The sequence below is a fragment of the Gopherus evgoodei genome, chromosome 6, assembly GCF_007399415.2.
Source record: "Gopherus evgoodei ecotype Sinaloan lineage chromosome 6, rGopEvg1_v1.p, whole genome shotgun sequence".
In the NCBI taxonomy this organism is placed as follows: Eukaryota; Metazoa; Chordata; order Testudines; family Testudinidae; genus Gopherus; species Gopherus evgoodei.
The window spans coordinates 29,302,294-29,320,059 of NC_044327.1; the positions used below are offsets into that span (position 1 = coordinate 29,302,294).

The 17,766-nt window shown below is 40.9% G+C and overlaps 1 protein-coding gene across 1 annotated transcript; it reads left to right on the forward strand.

The window, feature by feature from the left end:
* The first annotated feature begins 1,486 nt into the window (after positions 1–1,486).
* On the forward strand, positions 1,487–13,060 carry LOC115654090 (bone morphogenetic protein 7-like). Its single transcript, XM_030568050.1, has 4 exons — positions 1,487–1,754; positions 8,679–9,276; positions 10,978–11,058; positions 12,930–13,060. The coding sequence occupies exons 1-4, from the start codon at positions 1,487–1,489 to the stop codon at positions 13,054–13,056; spliced, it is 1,074 nt and encodes a 357-aa protein (XP_030423910.1). The 3' UTR covers positions 13,057–13,060.
* The last annotated feature ends 4,706 nt before the right edge of the window (positions 13,061–17,766 follow it).

A 17,766-nucleotide genomic window follows, 5' to 3' on the forward strand; every position in this document is an offset into this window, starting at 1 on the left:
ACAAGAGCAAGGTGAATGCTTCAAAAAAAGTCAGTGAAATTGAAACCTGAATTTTTAGTCAGAGATTTTCACTGTGTTCCCTTCTCTTCCATTTTTGCTTTTGACAAAGATTCAGGAATGATCACACAAGCAGCCAATTTTAAGTCAATGTTGCAGACTATTAATAAAAAGCTAACGCTAGTTTTGTAGATGCAAATATTTGCACCAGATGTCCCAATCTAAATTATGGCCATCCAGTCAAAGAGCAGAAGTGTATCACATATCCTAGACATCTAATCAAAATAGCTCAGTTTGAATTTCTGATATGGAATATTTACGACCAAGCCACAGACCAAGAATTTGTTTCAGAAATTATTTGGCAAATTACTTAGAAGAGCAAATAACTTTGAAATAATGAAGAAAATCATGGACAATTTGTAAATAGAAAAAGTCACAAAATGCATCTGTTTGATTTATCATTCCAGCTCCAGGAGATGTTCCAAGGTGTGTGTGCTGACTTACTGTTTGTGAACAAGCCACACAAATTGTGAAAAGTGAAATTCTCATTTAAAAAATCCTCTTAAGTGTTTAATCTAGGTTGTTAGCAAAACAGTTAAATACATGTGGTTTGATGGTGCAACTGCTACTTTTGAAGTTTATTGTTCAAAATTCTTTGGCCCGTCCATTCCCCCTACTTCCCCCCCCCCCCCGCCAAAAAATAAAAAGCCTGAGAGAAAAGTTATGTTATACTGAAACTAGAGGAGAGTAAATAAGGAACTTAATGACTCAGGGGCTAAGTCAAGAGCCTCTTACTCTTGTGACAATAATTTGAGTCCCAGCTCTAGTGCAAAGTGAAATCGATTGAGTGGTCTGAGGTTCTGACCCCCAGTGGGTAGCAGCTAGCTGTACAAACAATGCATAATATTCTGGAGGGATCTAGGACAACTGGCAGTTTGTGCTCACTAAAGACATGGGACTGAGGTGGAATGCAGAATAAACCACCTCTTATGTGTGCAGCGGGTGGTCTTCCCAAGTCAAGGTTAATGGCATTCGTGCAGGGAGTGTGGGAAAGCATGCATTACTGCTACCATTGCCACAAACGGCCTGTGAATAGATTAAGGGACTTCTGTTTCCATAACAACAAGTCACTTAATCTAAATGAACAAAACTGTATTTAAAAAAACAGAAAACAAAAATTCTATACATCACCTTCATGACATACAAAATGCTTTTGTCCCAACAACAAACCAGGGAGAAAGAGAGGTAATGTGTGTATGTAGTAAATACACATCCTCCGAATGAAGTCTTCTATGGCTTTCTGTTTACCAGTAATTAGTTTTCAGGACAGTGCCAATGGCACCAAGTCCTTGCAACTAATTAACAGCAGTTTTCTGGCTCAGTATTTTTACCCCTCTGCAATTATAGCTAGAAGACAAAACACCAGGAGCCAGCAAAAGGCTACATTCTGTTTTTTCCCTCTAAAATTTTGTTTACTCACAGACCCACCATGAGCATTGTTTCTCTGTTTTTAGGACTCATCTGTGGATTGCTGTTGATGTTTTGTTCTCACTTCCCAGGGGCAGGGAAATGCCAGCTTATCTGGGGAACAGATGAACAGTTAAGCAAGGCCATCCTGGAAATGCTACATATCAGTAAGTTATCCATACCTCTCAGGACCAAGCCTCACCACTACATGAAGTTAGTCTATCATCTACGAAACCCACTGGCCTTAAACAGCGAAGGGACTCTTGTGCAGAGTTTCAGGAGCATCCAAGGTAGGAAACTGACCACTATTTATTTGTGATTTACATCATATCTTGAATAACTTTAAGCATTACCATGATAAACAATTCCTAAGCGGAAAAACTATTGCCAGTTTGAAATGCTTTCCTTTTAAAAACAGGTTATCTAATAGATTTTCTTTTTTTTTTCTTATCATTAATGACATTGCTTTTATAAACCTATTACTTTACCATTTCAATATCTGCTTTATACATTTTTATAACACACAGCATGTGTTTTGAGAGATCTCTATGCAGTCTCCTAGGCCAGAGTTAAATAAAAAGGATCAGTTTATTTCAAGTGACTGCTTTGAGGACAGAGCAGTTTAGAAATGAGAAGCTACCTTAACTCTCAACCAACTAAACTTCAGTCACCAGTTGAAACTACTGCACGTCAGTCTTATGAAGACTATCGCCAAGACAAACCACAGCAAAAAAAGTCCTTATTCACATTACTAATAACAGCTGATATTTTTTAAAATGAGTTTTAAGAAATTTAAATTTACTTTTCACCATTTATCCAGTCTGTTTACATTGTGCTTGTCATGCTGCTTGGGCAGTGAAACCAGAATGGCCTGTGTATGTTTATAATATAACTATTAAGGCTGATGGTTCAGAAGTCTGGAGATTTCATGCAAGTGACTTAACACCCTAATTTGCACACTTGATGACTGTATCTAATCTTGTTACATGAAAGACAGCAAACGGCATGATTACCAAACAGAAGCCTGGCAAAGTTGCAGCATAAAAAAAGTTTCAGGAATACAGGAATCGCTTCAGAGTGGTTCTAGTATCTCCCTGGGTCCATGTACACATAATTCTGGGGCTTATTTGGCTGCTCCTTGTCCTGGGCCAAGTAAAGGTCTATGGTTGGGGTTACCACTACTCCTTGGTACTGGCTGCTGCTTGCCCTGTGCTGGGAAGGTGAACTAGATGTTTCTTGCCATCAACTGGGGGATGCTCTGGTTGGGATGCTGGCCCTTAGCTGAGTCTCTCTCTGGCTGCTCCTGTCCCTTATTTCCAACCTATAGGGCGTGGAGGGTGGCTTAAGCCCCAGCTGTGGTTCCTGCTTCCTGTTACAGTTTACAGGCTGAGAGTGTCTCCTAGGGTCTCTAAATTAGGATTGACCTCCTGGGCTAAACAAAAACATAGCGCTAACTTGAAGAGTAGGCTGGAGTGGGGCTAGCTCCCACACTACAAGTGCCAATGTCCTAAAAGGGCATGGACATCTAGCATGGAGGTAGGGGTAGGCTCCAGGTCTCCTGCACACATGTTGTTGTCAGCAGTGGGTGGCAGGATACAGCAAGCACTGCTTCATTTTAGAGCAGCTGTTGAAAGCACCGCTGAGCATCTTGTGTCTTATTGTGCCCCGAACCAGTGAGTGTCCTCAGGCACCCTCTGCAGCATTTATTTACCTAGGTGAGGTCTGGGTGAATAATCGAAGACAGGTGGGAACCATCTGAACTTAACCTGAGTCATTACATACCTGGGGAAGGAGAAATGGGATATTTACAGTGCCACGGCCTCCACACGGACAGGTGAATGACATGGATGAGAGCAAAAGGTGCATTATCTGGCAAGGAGAGTCGCACATCATCCACAGTCTTCCACATAGTGATTGGTGTGGGCCCTCTTCAGTTTTGGACCTGGCCAAACCGACTAGTGTGGGTACATAGTGCATCAGTCCTAGAAACTGGGTGGGTTTCTTCTAATCTGTGGTATTAGACTGGGCCCTGATGACCTATAAAAGGACATCCTTTGTGCTGGATGAGGCTGAACATAGTGTCTACAGTGTAAGGCTAAGGTCCTGTCCACACCAGGAGCAGAACTGGGCTCTGAAGCTATTTATTTCCCACAAAATCTCTTCCATTTCTGCTGTTGTATCCTTGAAGTTAACTAACCCTCCAACAGTCCATCCCCATCCTGATGAGGGTGCCCTGGGTCAGTCCTGGGAGAATGCATTCTAAGTAGGGCTGTCAATTGATTAAAAAAATTAATTGCGATTAAAAAAATTAATTGTGACTAATCGCATTGTTAAACAACAATAGAATACCACTTATTTTAAATATTTTGATGTTTACTAGATTTTCAAATATAATAATTTCAATTACAATAAGAATACAAAGTGTACAGTGCTCATTTTATCTTTAGTTTTTATTACAAATATTTGCATTGTAAAAAACAAAAAAAAGGTATTTTTCAATTCACCTCATACAATTACTGTAGTGCAATCTCTTTATCATGAAAGTTGAACTTACAAATGTGGAATTATGTACAAAAAAATGACATTAAAAATAAAACAATGTAAAACTTCAGAGCCTACAAGTCCACTTAGTCCTACTTCTTGTTCAGCCAATCACTCAGACAAACCAGCTTGGTTACAATTTGCAGGAGATAATGCTGCCTGCTTCTTGTTTACAGTGTCACCTGAATGTGAGAACAGGCATTCGCATGGCACTGTTGTAGCTGGTGTTGTAGCTGGTGCGTGCCCAATGCGCTAAAGATTCATATGTCCCTTCACGCTTCAACCACAATTCCAGAGGACATGCGTCTATGCGGATGATGGGTTCTGCTTGATAACGATCCAGAGCAGTGTGGACTGATGCATGCTCATTTTCATCATTTCAGACAGGTGCCACCAGCAGAAGGTTGCTTTTCTTTTTTGGTGGTTTGGGTCCTGTAGGTTCCGCATCAGAGTGTTGCTCTTTTAAGACTTCTGAAAGCATGCTCCACACCTGTCCCTCTCAGATTTTGAATGGCACTTCAGATTCTTAAACTTTGGGTCACGTGCTGTACCTATTTTTAGAAATCTCACATTGGTACCTTCTTTGCGTTTTGTCAAATCTGCCGTGAAAGAGTTCTTAAAATGAACATGCGTTGGGTCATCATCTGAGACTGCTATAACATGAAATATGTGCAGAATGTGGGTAAAGCAGAGCAGGAGACACACAATTCTGCCCCCAAGGAGTACAGTCACAAATTTAATTGACACAATCTCTTTTTAACGAGCATCATCAGCATGGAAGAATGTCCTCTGGAATGGTGGCCAAAGCATGGAAGGAGCATACAAATGTTTAGCATATCTGGCATGTAAATACCTTGCAACGCCATCTACAAAAGTGCCATGCGAATGCCTATTCTCACTTTCAATGACATTGTAAATAAGAAGCAGGCAGCACCATCTCCTGTCAATGTAAACAAACTTCTTTGTCTTAGCGATTGGCAGAACAACAAGTAGGATGGAGTGGACTTGTAGGCTGTAAAGTTTTACATTGTTTTGTTTTAAAGTGCAGTTATGTAACCAAAAAAACTGTATTTGTAAGTTACACTTTCATGATATAGAGACTGCACTTCAGTACAGTAACTCCTTTATTAAATTGTAGTTATGTTCCTGAAAAATGCAACTTCAAGCAAAAAGATGTTAAGCAAATCCAATTTCCCCATAAGAATTAATGTAAATACAGGGTTAGGTTCCAGGGAAATTTTTTTCACCAGACAAAAGACTAATATAAGTATAAGTTTTAAACAAACAATTTAATACTGTACACAACAATGATGATTGTGAAGCTTGGTTGAGGTGGTGCAGTCAGAGGGAGGGATATTTCCCAGGGAATGCTTTACTGCTAAATGATGAACTAGAACTCAGTTGAGCCCTCAAGGGTTAACGCATTATTAATGTAGCCTCATACTCTACAAGGCAGCACGAATGGAGGGAGCGGAGACAGCATGGCAGACAGAGAAAGACACATACCATGTGTGTGTGTGAGAGAGAAAGAGAGATGTGCATTGCCCCTTTAAGAACACTGACTTCACTCTAAGTACATTGCCTTCTTAAGTAGATCAGCAAGTTGAGACAGCAGCTGCTCCCAGCAATTTCCCTCCGTCCTGAGTCCTGTCGCATCCCCACCCTCCCCCACACCGTGCTGTATGGAGATGGGGTAAGCGGGGGACAGAAGCATGGGGGAAGAGGACACCCTGATATTAGCCCCCTTCTTCCCTCCCCGCTGCACAGCAAGCAGGAGGCTCCTGGGAGCAGCTCCAAGGCAGAAGGCAGGAATAGCACATGACAGTATGGGGAGGGCCAGCTGAACTGCTGGCAATTGATAGCCTGCTGGGCGGCTGCTGCATAGGGAACTTAGGGAGTGGGGAGCTGATGGCGGGCTGCTGGTTCACCCTGGTTCCAAGCCCCCACCAGCTAGCTCCAACGAGTGCTCTTTCTGCAAGCAGTGGACAAAGCAGGTGGCTGCCAAACAATGTTATAAGGGAGCATTGCACAACTTTTAATAAGCATGTTCTCTAATTGATCAGCAACATAACAACGAAGCCACGTTAACCGGGATGACTTTAAGTGAGAAGTTACTGTACTTGTGTGAGGTGAACTGACAAATACTTCAGTTTATCATTTTACAGTGCATATATTTCTAATAAATAATAATATAAAGTGAACACTGTGCACTTTGTATTCTGTGTTGTCATTCAAATAAATATTGAAAATGTAGAAAAACCCACAAATATTTAATAAATTTCAATTAGTATTCTATTATTCTATTCTAAGTGCAATTAATCGTGATTAATTTTTTAGTTAATCACATGAGATAACTGTGATTAATTGACAGCCCTAATTTTAAGCAATGTGTCTTTTGACTTTCCATGTCCAACTACCAAGAAGCTGCCTACTTATTTAATGTTGATAAATGCAAAGTAATGCACACTGGAAAGCATAATCCCAACTATACATATAAAATGATGGGGTCTAAATTAGCTGTTACCACTGAAGAAAGAGATCTTGGCATCATTGTGGATAGTTCTCTGAAAATGTCCACTCAGTCTGCAGCAGCAGTCAAAAAAGCAAACAGAATGCTGTGAATAATTAAGAAAGGGATAGATAATAGGACAGAAAATATGTTGCCTTTATATAAATCCATGGTATGCCCACATCTTGAATACCGTGTGCAGATGTGGTTGCTCCATCTCAAAAAAGATATATTGGAATTGGAAAAGGTTCAGGAAAGGAGAGATTAATAAGAGTGGGACTCTTCAGCTTGGAAAAAGAGATGGCTAACACAAGAACTAGGGGTCACCAAATGAAATTAATAGGCAGCTGGTTTAAAACAAATACAAGGAAGTATTTCTTCATACAATGCACAGTTAACCTGTGGAACTCCTTGCTATAGGATGTTGTGAAAGCTAAGAGTATAACAAGGTCAAAAAAGAACTAGATAAATTCATGGAGGATAGGTCCATCAGTGGCTATTAGCCAGGATGGGCAGAGATGGTCTCCCTAGCCTCTGTTTGCCAGAAGCTGGGAATGAGAAACAGGGGATGGATCACTTGATGATTACCTGTTCTGTTCCTTACCTGGCACTGGGTATTGTCGGAAGACAGGATACTGGGCTAGATGGACCTTTGGTCTGACCCTGTAGGGCCATTCTTATGTTATGTATGTTAATTGGCAATCAGATAAGAAACAAATATTCTCCCCAATCTAGGATGATTTAGTTGATTTATTTAGTGCCAAACTCAGCCTGCAGATGTGTGTGCCAGTTGTACTGATCTTGATGGAGCTGGTGTGCACATAGTCGAGTGTGGAATCTGGTTCTTAGGAACCTAAGGCACAGATCCCATAACATCCAGTTTGTAAGCAATAAGACCGTCTTAGCTTATCTTAAACAAATAAGTGTATGAAATAAAACAGAGAAGAAAAACTATTAGCGAGCAAGAGAGTTGCAGGGAAAACAGACAGAAGAGTTTAGTGAAACCCACTAGGGACCTTCGACCTTGGCTGACATCCAAAGTACTCTCTTAAATGAAATAAAAATTAGTTATACACTGACATGGTTGGAAATCTCTGTTAAAAAATTATAATAAAAGAAGCTAAAATCTGAGCTGGCAGCAAAACCCAGCTGCACATCTCCCTCCAGAAGGGCTGAACCAGTCAGATCATTAACAAGGTAAGATCACTACAGCAAAGCCATCTTTCATTAAAGGCCTGTAAACATTTCTGTTTTATCAACTGAGTGTCAGGGAGGTACAATTCAGCCATTAAACACAAACAAAACATGCTCCAAGTTGAAACTTAAGCCCATGCAAACAAATTTGTGTCTTGAAACCATCCTTTTAACAGATGTGTTTACAAATATTCACAAAGGTCATACTAAAGTTACTAAAAAGAAATAAAATATCCTCTGGAAATTTACTGATTTCAAGGTCACAGTATGTTTCTGACTAAATACAGATTTCTTATTTCAAGTTACATTTTGCATCAATATTTTTAAAGTTTTACAAGGGTAGGGTCAGATTCAGTGGTACACCCTGACTTTAAGCCACTCCAGTGCCTTACAACAGGTTTGTGGTGAGAACAGTGCAAATCAACCAGAGTATACTGGGGTACCTGGCCCTTGGATTTCATAATATAGTTTTACTCTGTTCCAGCACCCTTCAATAATTAATGGGTTCTGTAAAATGCACTTTTTGAGAACTTCTAGGTACATGCGCAGAAAGAAAATCACAGTTTAAAGTAACTGAACTGACACAATGTCAACAAAAAAACCCCAAAACTCATGATACAACAAAACTTGGTCCTCTCTGTCTTAAACAGGAAACTCATCTCCCCTCCCTGCTCTTTCCCAAAAGCAACTCTTTCAGCAAATCAGCCTCCTACTGAGGCAAAACATAAATGGGTCTTTCACAATGCCCTGAATATCAACAAACTTGGGTTCTGTTGAACTATTGAGGAAAGAAAATTCCAGAACCAACGGCTCTCATCCTCTCCTTCATCCTCCTCCTTGCCCTCCCATCTACCCACCCTCTCTGCTTCACTGAAACTGCTATGACAACCACTGCCTCAGTTTCCCCTTCAGCTTCCTTGTCTACATGTTCCATGCCTGAAATAAAATTGTACATTAATTGTTCTCCTAGATCCAGATTTTGGCATTCCAGGATGGCTGTGGTTTAATATTTCTTACCTGAAACCTTCCATGAGGCTTGCAGAATTAGTTCTTCTCAGGAAGATTCTACACCCAGAATCGCTGACAGTAAATGTTACTGTGCACAGCATCTCTGTGGTCCAGGGCAATCTCACAGAAAGTGAAGCCTTAGATGAGAAAGTGCTGACATTAGATGAGCTACCACCATCTGGTTATGATGTCTTTAACATCTCAGCCATTTTTAATACTACCACCTCAGATGTCATAGGCTTTCAGCTACGATTCACGGATGACAGTGGCAGCTTGGTTCTCCATGAAGCTCTGACTAAGAGCCTCTACTGTTTGAACAGATGCACCCAGAGTGAGCCCTTACTGGTGGCTTATCGCTTCCTGGTGACTGAGCTATATGGTGGAAGTAAACAGCAGGTCATCAGAGAATGCAAACACTGCGCTACAGAGAGAAGGAGAAACTTGCCAGAAGATTCCAGGCTACGACAGTGCAGCCTTCACCAACACTATGTGAACTTTCAAACAATGCAACTGAGCCACTGGATTGTGGAGCCTCCCGGCTTCTTCACAAGTTTTTGCAAGTAGCTACTTTTTAAATCTCTTCCATGACGTAGGAATGTGCAAAAGTTCCAGTAACTGTCGGCTCTGGGAAGTCCATTCAAATGACTGGAAAGTCAGTTTGTACCAGGTATGTCCAGCAGCACATTTGCTGGATATACCTGCTACTTTTGGCATTTAGAGTAGGAATTGGGGATGAAAATGCTACATCTTTTCACCTTGAGAGAACTGGGTTCAGATTTGGTTTATGTCACAATTATTCAGTAATTTGCTCTCAGTGTGGTACCAAATGTGCAAATATAGATATCTTAATGAACCCACTACTTAGTAAAAAGAACAGGAGTACTTATGCTATCTTAGAGACTAACAAATTTATTTGGGCATAAGCTTTCGTGGGCTAAAACCCACTTCATCGGATGCCTGCAGTGGAAAATACAGTAAGAAGATTATATATATATACACACACACACACACACACACACACACACAGAGAGAACATGACACAATGGGTGTTACCATACACACTATAAAGAGAGTGATCTGTTAAGGTGAGCTATTACCAGCAGGAGAGAAAAAAAACTTTGTAGTGGTAATCAAAATGGCCCATTTCCAGCAGTTGAGAAGAAGGTGTGAGGAACTGTAGAGGGGAAAAATAAACATGGGGGGAAATAGTTTTACTTTGTATAATGACCTATCCACTCCCACTATTTAGTAGGGTTGCCAGTGTTTAGAAACCAAACACTGTAACAGCATGGGTTTGACAGCTGTGAAGTTCTGATACGGCTTTAGAAAAGCATCTACCTACGATACAGCTGAAACACAAAGACATACCGTATGTGGTATGATTTATTCAAAAGGCATAATTTCTGAGATATACTTTGATTAAAGTATCCACAAAGTGACATGTTTTATAGAGTGGCTGGACATACCAGTCTTGTCTTTGCTTTTCTGCAGTAAATCTGTTAAAACTCTTACCTAGGCACATGCATTGTCCTGCAGCAGCAAAAGGGATCAATGAGGCCTAATACTAATCCTATTAATTGCACTCTCGGAAGTATATTGGAAGATAAGAAAAGCAGAAGCTGTCTCTCAGATTTAAAAAGAGTATCACAGACTATGCTTAAGCACCAAAATGTAGTTAGATGTCCCGTTTTAATCTGTCCTTACTCAAAAGACCAAGTGGGTTCACCTCTGTTAACTCAGACTGATTCAGCTGTTTTTATGTATCTAATCCTAGGCCAATATATGAGCAATGTAGCATAGTTTGTCATAACTGACACACAGCTGATGTATATTCTTGTGAAGCAAATTCTTCCACTTCAAGGCATCTGGGGAGAGGGAGGGAGAAAGGGAGGTACAAGTCACTGGTCAGTCCAGTGGAAAGAATTTGACTTTAGGGATGAATGGTACTTGAGCCTTTACTCTACACTTTCAAAAAGTTATTCTCTTGCACTTACAAATGCTATTTATATTGCCTTACTGAAGTAGGCGTAATGTCCTCCATTTGGTATATTGGCTAAAACCCTTGAATCATATTATTGAATCTCATTTTATAGAAATACATTCAGCTGCAGCAGAATCTAATACGACTTTTAAAAAACTATGTATTTGTGGATAATCTAAGCACTATACACAGATGTACAGACACTTTTTTCCCAACCTATATATTATATAAATTTTTTTAAACATTAGCTTTAATAAAATGTTTAACTCTTTTCTTTAAGAGGAGAATGCTCTGACGAAGAATTTGGAGAGCTCTCTGAAGCACAGCGGGGTGTAATAAATAAAACAGAAAACTGGATGAGGTAATATATTAAATAGGACATAGATACCTATATCCTTAATAAAAAACAACACAGAGCCCAATTCTACAGCTGCTGTGTGGAAGCAAGTCTCACTGAAATTAAGAATTGGGCTCAAGACTGGCGCTAGGGTTTCTCGCGTCCTAGGCCATTTCGCCGCCCCCCACGCTGACCCCGCGGCTCCGGTTGAGCTCTGCAGTCATTCCTGCAGAGGGTCCGTTGGTCCGTGGCTCCGGTGGCCGCCCCTCGAATAATCCTGGCGCCCTAGGCGATTGCCTAGGCTGCCTAAATGGTAGCGCTGCCCCTGATTGGGCTTATGACATTTACAAATACCAGTCTGCTTGAATAATAGTAGCACAACACAGGGAGCAAAAGTGTTAACTGGTCCCAGAAATAGCTTTAACCTCCAGCTGGGATATTCAAAAGGGGCCCAAGACAGACAAGTGCCCAACTATTGAAAGTTAATTGAAGTTGGACACCTAACACCCATAGTTCCTTTTCAAAAACCCAGGCTTCAATATTGATCATTCAGAAAATACTTGATGTGTTCAGAAAAACATTACTGAGAGCAGGAAAGAAGGAGCAATGCAACTGGATTTTTTTTTAAAAAAGTAGTGAGAAACATATATGAGCTATCCTTAAGTGAAGTGCCATTCATAGTAGAAATGTGCACAAACTTCTGAAAGTTTGGGGGCGGGCTCAGACCACATTTTGGGGTGTGTGGATCTAGAGGGTTTGTTCAGGTCCAGTTCTAATTCACACATAGGAAGCGACTTCCTGATTTCCGAAGTGGTGGTGCTCTGACCCAGACCCCGCCCTCCACTTCATCCTTTCCCCCAACGCCCCACCCCGTCCCGCCTCTTCCCGCCCCTCTTCCGAGGGTGCCCCATAGAAAACTAGTGCTTCCCCATACTGGGAGGGGCATGATCTAAAGGGGAAGTCATGTTACCCCCCCCACATTCTACCACTCTCCCTGGCAGAAGGGGTAACCATGCTTTCCCCACCACGTTACTTGCAAAGGGGGTGGGGGGCACGCTCTGTCCTCACGCTGTGCCTGCCCAGCCCTGCACTCTGCCTGGCAGGGGAGAGCCATTTCTAATGCTGGCCCCTCCCGGACGCTGCCTGAGGGCTGGTCTACACTACGGGGGAATATTGATCTCAGATACGCAACTTCAGCTACATGAATAACGTAGCTGAAGTCAAAGTATCTAAGATCGAATTATTCACGGTCCTCACAGCGCGGTATCGATGTCCGCAGCTCCCCTTGTCGACTCCGCAACTCCGTTTGGGTTGGTGGAGTTCCGGAATCGATATAAGCACGTTCGGGGATCGATATCACGTCTAGATGAGAAGCGATGTATCAATCCCCGAGCAATCGATTCCTACCCGCCGATACAGCGGGTAGTGAAGACGTAGCCTGAGAGATCCGGGATGGGGAGGTGGTTTTCACTCCCTGCCCAGGCTCAGCTACCGGGGACCACGGCTGAGCAAGCCAGAAACCTGCCAGGGGGAGAGGGGTTTCTGACTCGCCAGGCTGTGATTTGGGTTTTTGGGGGGTGGGAGGGAGCGAGGGAACAATTCATAACTTTCCTTGGTTCTCCAACTGGCAGACCTTATTTTTTTAAGAATAGGTCCTGTACAGTAATATATGCACCTGAAGGAACAACAGAAATCCCAGCCAGTTCCTTAGCAGGTGTAACCGGCATAGCGCCACTGATGGAGTTACACCAATTTAGAGGCCAGATTTTTAGCTGGTGTAATTGCTTGTTTCAGCTCTATAATTTGATATGGCAAATTCAGATCAATATAGTACCTGGAGATTATTTTCCCCCAAATAAAACTAATTAAAGATTTGTTTGGTTTTTCGCTTGCAGTTCCCACTGTGTGCCCCAGAAGCGATCCTCCATTAATGTGATGTACTTATCTCAGTCAGAAGATTTTGTGATTGAAAGGCTGAAGGATCTGCAGGTAGAAAGTTGTGCATGTAATCAGATGTTTTGATAAAGTCTAGGTCGCTAGTCATCCCTAAAGATTTGAAGCCTTTGTCACAACAGAACTGGAACTTTATAGATTCAGGGTGCAAAAATGTAACCCTATAATCTTTGAGATGCCCTGTTCCACTGTAAAGAGCCAGTTAGATGTGTAAATATCACAGTCTGTACAGCAGATGATAACCAACAAACAAATGTATCCAAGAATGGCTTGAGGTTGCATATAGGTTACAGCTAAATGGTTTAACCAAGGAGATCTTCAAACTCACAATACAACATTGTCACTACATCATATTCAGATTACCTATTGCCTGGATTACTGTGGTATGCAATTGAGAATAAATATATTCCTGGTCACCTTCATCAGTATTTTTTTCCAGGTGGAAGAAAAGGAGAATGTTCAGGGTTTTTCCACATTACATTTGAAAACCTCATTATGTATGGGGAAGTAACCACTATCCCATGAATAACTGAAAGATGCCAGGGTACAGTATGTTTTAATATACAAGTGTCATTGTTAAAATACATCCTTACCACAGGGCCCTCATTGCAGTGCTGTGCCTTACAGCAGACACTTAGCTTCAGTTTCCCAGCTGAGCTGCTGCTGCACCCAGCCAACACCATCTTCTGTGTCAGACAGGTTTAGCCCTGAAGCAAGATCACTTACAGTTCTTCCCCTTTTGGCAAACAAGCATGGGCAACCCAAACTTTTAAACTCTTCCTGTTTCACCAGGGGAATCTGCTCCCCTGTCCCTAGCCCATCTTCTCTCCCACAGCAAAAGCTGCAGCCACCTCCCTTCCCTCCTATCTTCTAGCCCTAACTACTCACCTTTGCTACAGGTGCCTCAATTTAGGCTGATTAAGTCTTTAGTAGCCCATTAATTCTGTCCAGTGATTTACATGCACAGATTCCCCAGATTATAGGGCCTGATACTGCATCATTTAACACACTGGGAACTCTTCCTAGGAATTAAGGATACCTAACTAGTTATTAACTCAGTTGGGAACACTGCTTTTCTCATGGTTGCTTTTCATAATTAAACTGTGACATGTCCTAGATGTGCTAACAATGTATACTGTGTATCAGACTTTGTTTAGACAAAATACCTTAAGGTGTTAAGAAAAAGGAGTGGATTTTTTTTGGTGGGGGGTGTCACTTAACTCTCAATATCAGGAAAATGTTCCTATTCATTCTAGAGTTCACTATAATCCTTTGTAACTAGTTACATATTACATAGAATATTTTTAGAAAAACAGGAAAGAAACCTGGGGACAATGTGGCTGTTGTTTTTCCTTTGTCAGACCTGTAGCTCCTCTGAAAATAGAAAGGTATTTTTTAAACTAAAGGTTGATTTAGAAAACAAATATAGTCTGATTGGTGTCTGTGCAAGACTGCAAAAGATATTTTTGAGATCTGAATGCTGAAGAGCCCAGGCAGACTAACTTCTGGTTTACAAGTTGAATTTTTTTTTTTTAATCTTTTTCAGGAGTATAAGGAGATGGTTATCATGAATGAGCCATAATAAAATAATTTTATATTAATATAGTGCCTTTCATCCTGAAGGATCCACTAACAGTTTACAAACTATAGGTCTTAAACACACAAGTAATTTTACTCACATGTGCAATATCATTGAGTTCAATTGACCAAACAACCAATATCTTATAGAAGAGACAAAAGGGTCCCCCTCCTTTGTTAGATGCTGTAAGCAAATTTAAAAAACAAGAAAACTCATTCACACTGGCCTATAAATAAAATGCATGCCTGGCTATTAAACTTTTGGCTATCCAATATATTGCTGCAGATTATAACTCCTTTGTTCTGTACAAATGAACAAACCTGAATGTTTAGATTGATAGAGAGATATGGTTTACAATAACAACATTCAAACAAAATATTGCTTTTTGAGATGGAGACAATTTATTATATGTTAAACTTTAAAAATACAATTTACTGTAATTACATCACCTTGTATAGGTGTTTTCAAGTTAAAAATAAAAGCTACTAGAGACTTGAATATAACTTTAAATGTCAAGACCCAAAGAAGTATTTCTTTACAGATGACACATACAATTTAACACAAAATGAGTCTGAAATATTGTGAATATAAACAGCATAATAAATGCAAAACATGACTAATGTTTTATGCTAATATTTGTAGGAGACTCTTATTTGATTGTTGAACTGATAGGATATTCTCTCTCTAGTTTTCGCTACTGGATTAAGAGATTTTTCTATTTAAATTGCTGCTAGTGACATCAATATACTAAAACACATACGTATTTTAAAATACCTAAGTGGCTTTAATTTTTCTAGCCATTCTGTTTAATTCTGCAAACCTATATTCATTTTTTGGGAAGAGAGTGGAGCATAGAAAGGGGAAAAGCACAGGATAAGATGTTTAACATTCCATGACTGTCTAACAAAGGCCACTTTCTAAGGGGCCACTGACACTGGAGAGATGTATACTGAATGCAGCTGGTGTTTATAAAAACCACATTGATTAGGCCTGCTCTGAGTAGGGTTACATGATAATGTTAAAAATGCCAGTTGCAGCCAGCAGCCTATCTACATTAAGACTTCCAGTATATCTAACACCAGTGAAGCTAAACCATTGTTAGCAAGTGGGAAATTTTATCCACTGTAGATGACCCCTACTTGCAGATCTAAATTTTACCGAGAGGGTGGCAGGCAAGTGATAGAGAGGGGCTTACTGTGTACATTAATCTGCCTGCACAGGTCCCAATCCACAGCCTGAACTAAACGAGACATCTTTTTAAAAACAAACATGCCAATTCCAGCCAAAAATATAATTAAGTTACCAACAAATTGTGAAGAATTTAATAGAGAAAAACTAAGATCATTTCTAATTATAATTTTCTTAAAATATTTTTCTGAAAGAGGAACCATCTCTTTTTCCAAGCTTTTCCTCTCTGTGCTCTGGGTCTCCTCACTTGGAGGTCTTTAGAGTTCTGTGTGCTCAGATGAGTTTATAGAACCTTTAATGGACCATCACACGTTTAGCCCTGATTTTACAAGCAGGTCCACACAGGCATAGAGGTCTTCTCAAGATGAACTTCTTGCAGGCCTTAGAGAACAATAAAATAGCCCTTCAGTAAATCCTAAATCCTTGTTCTCACCCTAGTTGGAAATGCCCCTAGATAGGTAAGCCTGCCCCTTCTCTATCACCATCAAAAGCCCCACTACCCTTTCCCCACAGTTGTCAAGGGCTTCTTCTTTGAATTGCATCTTTTCCTCTTGCCCAGAGATACCCACTACTCTCCTCTCTCATTGTTCTTTTATGTCCCTCTCCTCCTTCTCTTTTGAGGTCTTTCCATCGTTTGTCACTGTTCCCTTTGGCCCCATGTGCCGAGGTTCTACCAGCTCTCACTTCCTGACATCAGTGCCTGGGTGTTACAGTAATATCTACCCAAATATTTGCGCTCTTCTGTTTCTGCCCCTTCATTTCTCTCTACTTCCACCCCACTTCCTTTCATCACTGTGTCCTCATTTTCTCCCTTTTTCTTTTTTTCCCCCTCCATGGTGTTCTCTTTCTTCCCTCCTAAATTGGGCTATCTGCTGCAGCTGGCAAGGGCCTATGGACAGTTCTGTCTGCCACTGCAGTGAGGTGTATGAACCGACAGAGAGCTAGGAAGAGGATGAGACATCTTCTAACGCCTCCAATACAGCCTTCTAAGCAGACACAGAAGTTCTGAATACTCAGAACAAAGAGGCAGATAACTGGGACTCTGTCAAAACTTAGGAGAGTTCCAGCCAAATTGACGCAGGTAGCAAATATGCTTCTCTGGCGAAGAGAACTCAGGTGATGGCCATTTCTTTCCTTGCTATCCCTGAGCCACTTGGCCAAAAAGCTCAGTGGCAGCTAATTTATTTCCACTGACTTTTAACTCTCCTGGGGAGAGCCAACAATGGGTTGTTTATCTCATCGCCTCTTTTCTTGGGCATCAGGTGTAGAACTCAGGTACTGAATCAGGGAGAGCAAGGAATGCGCTGGTGGTCTCTACAGCTGTCTGGAGCATTCCCTACTGTTCTCAATGGAGTATTAAAAGTATCTCAAGAGCAGCTTTTGTAAATAGAGTGGTTAAACTCATGCATTCAGTGGGTAACCAGTAGAAGAATATATTTTAGGAGTGGAGGAAGAAACTCAAAGAAATTTTAAATGGATTTGGAGTCAGTTTAAGGAAATAAGTACATTATATTTGCATACATTCAAAATCTACAAAGAACTACCGGGCTATGATTGACCCAGGCTTTGTATTGGGACACCAGGCCATTCTCTAGAGGTGAATGACTCTTAATCATGCAACTTAAGAAGGAGGCAGGCAAACATGGACCAAACACAGAATGGAGCAAGGTAGCCTTTTAAGCTTTGTCTGCACGAGGAAATGTTACCCCCCCAAAATTACTAGTAGCAGTTGAACTGGTGTTAACACCTGTACGCAGCCTTAGACTCTCCTTTTGTATCTGAAATATATCTAAAGCATCACTTAAATGTGCAGGCAGGCGTCCCTTCAAAATCAATGGGAGCTGTGTACATACATCCAAAGGCAGAAGAGGTAATTGGCATAATTGTTGTGGTGTCAGCACTGAGCAGAAAGGACTTGAGGTCTATTATAGAATGAACATGAAAACATTAACATCAGTATCACATACTCTGCTACAAGACATATATCAAACAGTTCTTAAAATAAATCATAG